The following is a 6,230-nucleotide window of genomic DNA, read 5'->3' on the forward strand; positions in this document are numbered from 1 at the left end:
GTTTTACCAATAATGAACTCGGTGGGGTCAGGATTGCCGATTAGGCCGAAAAAGTAGTGGTTTTCATGCGTCAGACTGGGAATTGCGACTTGGTGGGAAAGATGCTACAAATCCGAGGCAACCAAGAGAAGGAAAGCAATATGAGGTAGGAGAAAATCGATCTGCTGCTAAGGAAGGGGATTTAGCCGAAGAGAACTTACCTCAGCGTATTCGGCTGATGGCGCACCAGATGGGCTGGCGGAAGACGACATTGGTGCGGGCGGAGATCTCGTCGAGGAGGAAGTCGCCTAGAAATCGCCTTTGCACCGGGGGAATCGCTAGAGAAGAGAGAGAAGAGGTTTCTTGAGCGGTGAAAACGGAAGTCACGGCGTGAGATTTCTCGGGGGTAACGGTCAGTATTTAAAGTGCTGGAATGACGGTCAAAAGCGGCGGAGTGCGAAACTTGCTCGGAGTCGTTACATGGCAAATCCGGAACATTATCAAATATCCCGGACTTGGGGGGCATGTGTTAACGACCAAATTTGGTAACATCTGTGTCAGGAAAGAAGATTAGATCGAAGCAAAGTCGGAAGCGGAGATCGAGTTTGAAAACAGAGCAGGAATCGGCTGGAATCCAGATCGGCTACGATAAGATCGGCTGGGTTTGAGTCGGGCTGGGTAAGCCGATGTAGCCGATCCCGACAATATGACTTGTACGCGACATCGGGTTCAAGTTAATGTACTTCAAGATGATTGCCACGTACGGATAGAGTCCTGGGAAGACAATTGTATCTATTAATTAGGATATCTTATGTAAATTCCTTATAGATAAATGTGGGCAAAAGTCTGCCGCAAAGACTTATGGTATCTTAGAGTTTGTTAGAGATAATAGTCGTGTCCGGTATGGGCATATCTTGTAATTCTCGGGTATAAATAGACCCCGAGCCCTATGTAATTAACAACACACACATTCAATACAATTTCGGCGCATCGCCACCCTTTTGCTTTAGTTTTGTTTCGACGAGTTCTTGCTTTCGGGTTGAGCTGCATCGATTTCGATCTTCAACAAGAGGTAAAATTCGTTATGACGGATTGTGTTCTTAGGATTAGTGCTTTCATCTTTATGATACTCTAATCTTATTTATATAATTCGTCGAGTTATCATATATCTTACATAATCTCTAGCAATATCGCCACCTAATCTACTATCGGCTAATATTTGTACGCAGAGGGCAGCCGATTAGGTTAGATCTTGATGTTGATCTAGAGTATATGAGATATCTACCATTCTCTGAAACTTCTAGCGGCTTGATTGTCTAGATATCGTTCTTCTTTTCATACCTAATGCTGTATCAGTTGAGTTTGACCTATTGAGTCGTGCTTAGAATATCGATCTTTAGCCTGCCTTCTAGTTGCCGATTAGAATAGCATCGGAGTTTCAGCCGATCGTATCTGATTTAACTATATTTGTTCTATATGCTTCAACGATATGTTAAATCTGCCCTTTATATTAAGTTATTGATGTGTCTAAGAATGTTAGGCTTTTGCTCGATATATTATACTTGCTTTAATATCTTGATATAGAGTAGTATCGGAGTATTAGCCGATACATGCTAGATCTATCTGATCGGCTATGGTACAAACATATATAGTCCTGTTATTGATATATATTTCGATCTAAGTGATTTATACTGTCTCGGCATGGTGACCGATCTATCCCAATCACTTGATTTAAGTATACATCGATATAAGGAGTATATATCGTTAATATCTACAGCCGATCGAATAGATTTAGTTCTTCTTTACTTATTCATGACTGTCGATCGATACACAGATGACATCAGCTCAAAGATAAATGATATGTCATCGGCATCTAGCCGATCAGCTATCATTTATAGATTTAACCACGGTTTCTTTGCTTCTATTTCTTGTTGATTACAGGATCAAATCAACTGGCACGCTAACAACATCCGAAGGCGAGCTTTGGACCTGCACTGGAGTTAAGCAGATCTCCCAGGCCACGTGTTTTCTGTCAACACAAACGAACTTAAAAACCGACTCATATACGAATGACGTACCAAAAACACGACTTATACACGGATGACGTACCAAAGTACTAGCAAAAACATCTCCAATCTTTATAATAGTGTCACCGTGAGAATTCGCTTGGATATATATTTTTCTAGAAAATCATGAGCTGTAATTAGAAGTCCGATCATCTCAAGTTAGCATGTAAGTTTTTTTGAAAGAGATTTCTTACATGACCCCTCCTGTATTTTCAAAAGCGAACGAATTTAAAACCCAACTCAAATATAGATATGTATTTCCAAAAGCGAACGAAATTAAAACTGACGAAATTAAAACTGACTAATACATGGATGACTTACCAAAGTACCAGCAAAAACATTTTTAATTTTTATAATAGTAGAGATAGAGATCATGTGTATATGCGTTTTCTAGAAAATAATGCTAATGATGGTAATTTTTGCTAATTATGTAATTAGCGGCACGGACGTCATAAGGCACGCGTGGGTACGCCTGAGCGCTGGGGAGTCGGACTGAGATTGGTACACGATAAAACGGAAAAAGTCTGTGCTAACTATTCTACTGACACAGAAGCTCACCCCTTGTATTGGGCCGAAAGGGATTGGAAACCATGGGTGAATTAGGAAAAGTACACCGAAGGTCCCTGAACTTGTCATCGAGGTAAAAAAAACGTCCTCAAACCGCAAAACCAGATATCCGGTGTCCCTTAACTAATCAAAACCGGTAACAATAGATCCTTCGGTGGTTTTGACCCCGGTTTTTGTCCGACGTGATGGCTGAGTCAGCGTGGGACCCATGTAGACCCTACATGTCAGGATGCCACGCCATCTCTCTCTTTCCCCTCTTCTTTCCCTTCCCCATGTCTCTCTCTCACTCTTCTCTTGCAGGCCAGCCGATGGGTGGGGAGGAGATCGATGCGGTGTGGCAGGAGAGGAGGTCCGGTGGCCGGCGACGCGGAGCATCCCGTCTTTCCCCTTTCATTTTTCTCTTCTTTTTTTTTCTTCTCTTTGCCGCAGGGGAGTAGCAACAGGTGGCGGTGAGCGGGGCTAAGCAATCGCCAACGGAGGCGGCAGGCGAGCGCGCGGCGACCGGCGGAGTAGAGCAATGGCGGGCGAGTTCGTGGCGAAGGGCGGAGGCGGCGTGCGAGGACGCCGGATATTTGGTTTTGCGGTTTGAGGATGTTTTTTAACTCTGACAAGTTCAGGGACCTTCGGTGTACCTTTTCAGGTGAATTATGATTCCAAGGCCTGGTCCAAGGTAGCTAGCCCACGACGTAATTTCAGCCTTGCTGCGGGCTGTGTCTGCGGCGACTCGGCAAAGAATGGTGCGATCCATTGGCACCTCGTGTGGTCGGCGAAAGCGCTGCGGTTTCCGCTGTGCGACCACGCGAGGACGGCGCCGGATCGGGTCGCCTTTCCGTGGCCGAAAGCAACCGCCGGCTTTCGGTGTATGGTGGTCGAAGGCTCGCTCCAAGCGGCTAGTGGGCAAGCGCTTCCGAATTATCTTTCGCCTTGTCAGCCAAATATTTGGCATTGGCCACGTCCACGTGTGGATTCTTTGCGTGCATCTTCCGAAGCAGCCAGCAATGCAAAGGATCAGTATTTCAGATGAAAGGTTGGAGTTTGAGATGATGTGCATTGCAACTTTGCAACTTCCCATCAAATAATATATGCCGCTACTGTGATCAGGCAATATAGGCCGAGTTTAGTTCCAAACTTTTTCTTTAAACTTTCAACTTTTCCATCACATTAAAATTTTCCTACACACACAAACTTTCAATTTTTCCGTCACATTATTCTAATTTTAATTAACTTTCAATTTTAGCGTGAACTAGACACACCCATAGTCCGAAATGCAGAGATTCATATCCATCCTTTGCCGCTTTTCTCCTGCCTCCCACTTTTCTCATTCTCTTTTTCCGTGTTCAGCTGAATCGTCTCTGCTTTTCGTCCATCTCCGCGTCCGCGCTCTCGTGGCTCCACCTCCACGCACTCGCGTACACGATATGGGCGTGCGACCTACGCCAATATGCAGAAAAAAGAACGGCAAAGCATAGCAACACACCTCTTCGATCTCCCATATACAAATCGTTCGTCCCATCCGTCAGCGCGCATACAAATAGCCGGCGCGCCCGCGGCGAGCGTTTCGTACTCTGTCTGTTCTGCCGCACGAGACACGAGAGCCACGGATAGCTAGACACAGACGGCGCGCGGAGACAGGGGCAATGGACGGGCATGGGAAGGAGGGCAGCAGCAACGGCGCCAGCGGCGGCGGCGGCGGCGGCTGGAGCGATCAGTGCGACGTGGTGGCCAGGGCCTTCGTGGAGTACTACTACCAGACGTTCGACACCAACCGCGCCGCGCTCGCCGCGCTCTACGGCCAGACGTCCATGCTCTCCTTCGAGGGGCACATGGTGGCCGGCGCCGAGGAGATCGGCCGGAAGCTGTTGGGGCTGCCCTTCGAGCAATGCCGGCACGCCGTCTGCACCGTCGACTGCCAACCCACGCCGTCCTTCCCGGGAGGCATCCTCGTCTTCGTCAGTGGCAACCTCCAGCTCGCCGGCGAGGAGCACCAGCTCAGGTTCAGCCAGGTAACAATTCTTGGAACCCGTTAGCACTTGGCTGACACCGACACGACTTCATTTCCCTTCTCTTGTTTTTACTTTCAGTTTGGAAACGGTCTGATCTCGTGTTTATGTTATGATTTGATCCCAGATGTTTCAGCTGGTGCCCAACGAGCAGGGAAGCTTCTTCGTGCAGAATGACATATTCCGGCTCAACTACGGCTAGCAGCAGGTTGCGTGTGGCTGCCGAAAGGAACAGGGTGCTAGGATGCTTTGGGCCCATGTGGATGCGAGATTGCGAGAAGCTTCTCCGGGCCGTCTCTACCTTTTCGTTTTCATCCTCTGTACTTTTACCTTCGTTCGTGTAGCATCGTAGAATAAGTTGGGCGATGACCGTGTTGTGTTGTGCCTTCTCCTGATTGTTAAGTAATTCCGTGGAACGATTGAAATCTCCATGCATGGGCTACCGGTTTACATCCATTTAGACAAGAAAACCATTTTTTTTAGTTACACAGGAAATATGTGTACTATCACAATGTCTTTTAACACATGGCAAATATATGAGTCAAGACTGAAAATAATGCTTTTATAATTAAAAAAAAGAAATAGACAAAGGTTAAAATCGTATACCTTTTAAAAAAAAGGAGGAGCGGTGCCAACCGACGACACTGAAGGGTAGCGACCGGCTGGCAAGCAGACGACTGGGAGTAGCGGCGAGACTCATGTTGTGTGCCCCGTCCATGTTGGTTGAGATGGTCCGCTTGATTTTGTTGGCTGATTTAGACCCGGATCTAAATGGAATATGTCCATTCCATTTCACCCATCCCAAAAACGAAAACCCTATAAATTGGGTCCAACCCCACCCGACCCATCCAACCCCTTCAACCAAACACAACCTTATAGAAAATTACTTATGTGCACGTGAGTTTTGGCTCAACCCTTTTCATGCCTATAAATTTTGCTTCATACTCTACATGTACTTTGAGTTTTCATTTTGATCTCTTCTTATCTATTTCGTTAGTGGACCATTAGATTTTTCTAAATAACTATAATGCCCCTTTCTCATAGTTATATGCTACCTACTTTAAAAATATAGATATCAACTTTTTGAAAAAAAAAATAAAATCAAATGGAATAAAATTATTTCCTGCCAAATTTGGAAAGCAAAATTTGAAATTTTCAAACAAATTCAAAAATGATCAAATCCATACAAGAGTTATAGTGTTTCAGCGAGAAACTAAAAATCAAAATTATTTTTATTTGAGTTTAAATTTGGTGAAAATCTTTTAAAAATTTCATCAATTTTGATTTAAATTTATTTATGAAATTAATTTTAAATTTTAAATTGTGATGAAATAATTCTATCACAAATGAATCTTTTTTTCACATTGAGAATTTTATTTTACTCAACAATTCAGCACATAAGTATAATTGAGGGCCGGACAGGCAATATAGTTGTTGTTTTTTAAAAAAAAAACATGTTTAACCCATGGTTAACTAACTGATATTGGATATGGAGATGATTAAAATGAGAACTCAATGGCATGTAGGGAACTAAACAAAATTTAGAGGAAAGAAAAACTTATGTACACGTAAGGAATTTTCTCCGTTTTGAGATTTGGACTCACGGATATAACCATGC

The 6,230-nt window shown here is 44.3% G+C and overlaps 1 protein-coding gene across 1 annotated transcript; it reads left to right on the forward strand.

Moving 5' to 3' along the window:
• Positions 1-3,991: 3,991 nt before the first annotated feature.
• LOC127755787 (nuclear transport factor 2B-like) lies at positions 3,992-4,954 on the forward strand. Its single transcript, XM_052281438.1, has 2 exons — positions 3,992-4,615; positions 4,740-4,954. Exons 1-2 carry the CDS (start codon positions 4,250-4,252, stop codon positions 4,812-4,814), a joined length of 441 nt encoding a protein of 146 aa, XP_052137398.1. The 5' UTR covers positions 3,992-4,249; the 3' UTR covers positions 4,815-4,954.
• The last annotated feature ends 1,276 nt before the right edge of the window (positions 4,955-6,230 follow it).

Source organism: Oryza glaberrima, chromosome 1 (assembly GCF_000147395.1).
Source record: "Oryza glaberrima chromosome 1, OglaRS2, whole genome shotgun sequence".
Taxonomy (NCBI): Eukaryota; Viridiplantae; Streptophyta; class Magnoliopsida; order Poales; family Poaceae; genus Oryza; species Oryza glaberrima.

Excerpts from the sequence above, each read along its gene's own strand:
- LOC127755787 (XM_052281438.1), top strand. The coding sequence starts at position 4,250 with ATGGACGGGCATGGGAAGGAGGGCAGCAGCAACGGCGCCAGCGGCGGC. Across the intron at positions 4,616-4,739 it reads ACCAGCTCAGGTTCAGCCAG|ATGTTTCAGCTGGTGCCCAA; the intron begins GTAACAATTCTT and ends ATTTGATCCCAG.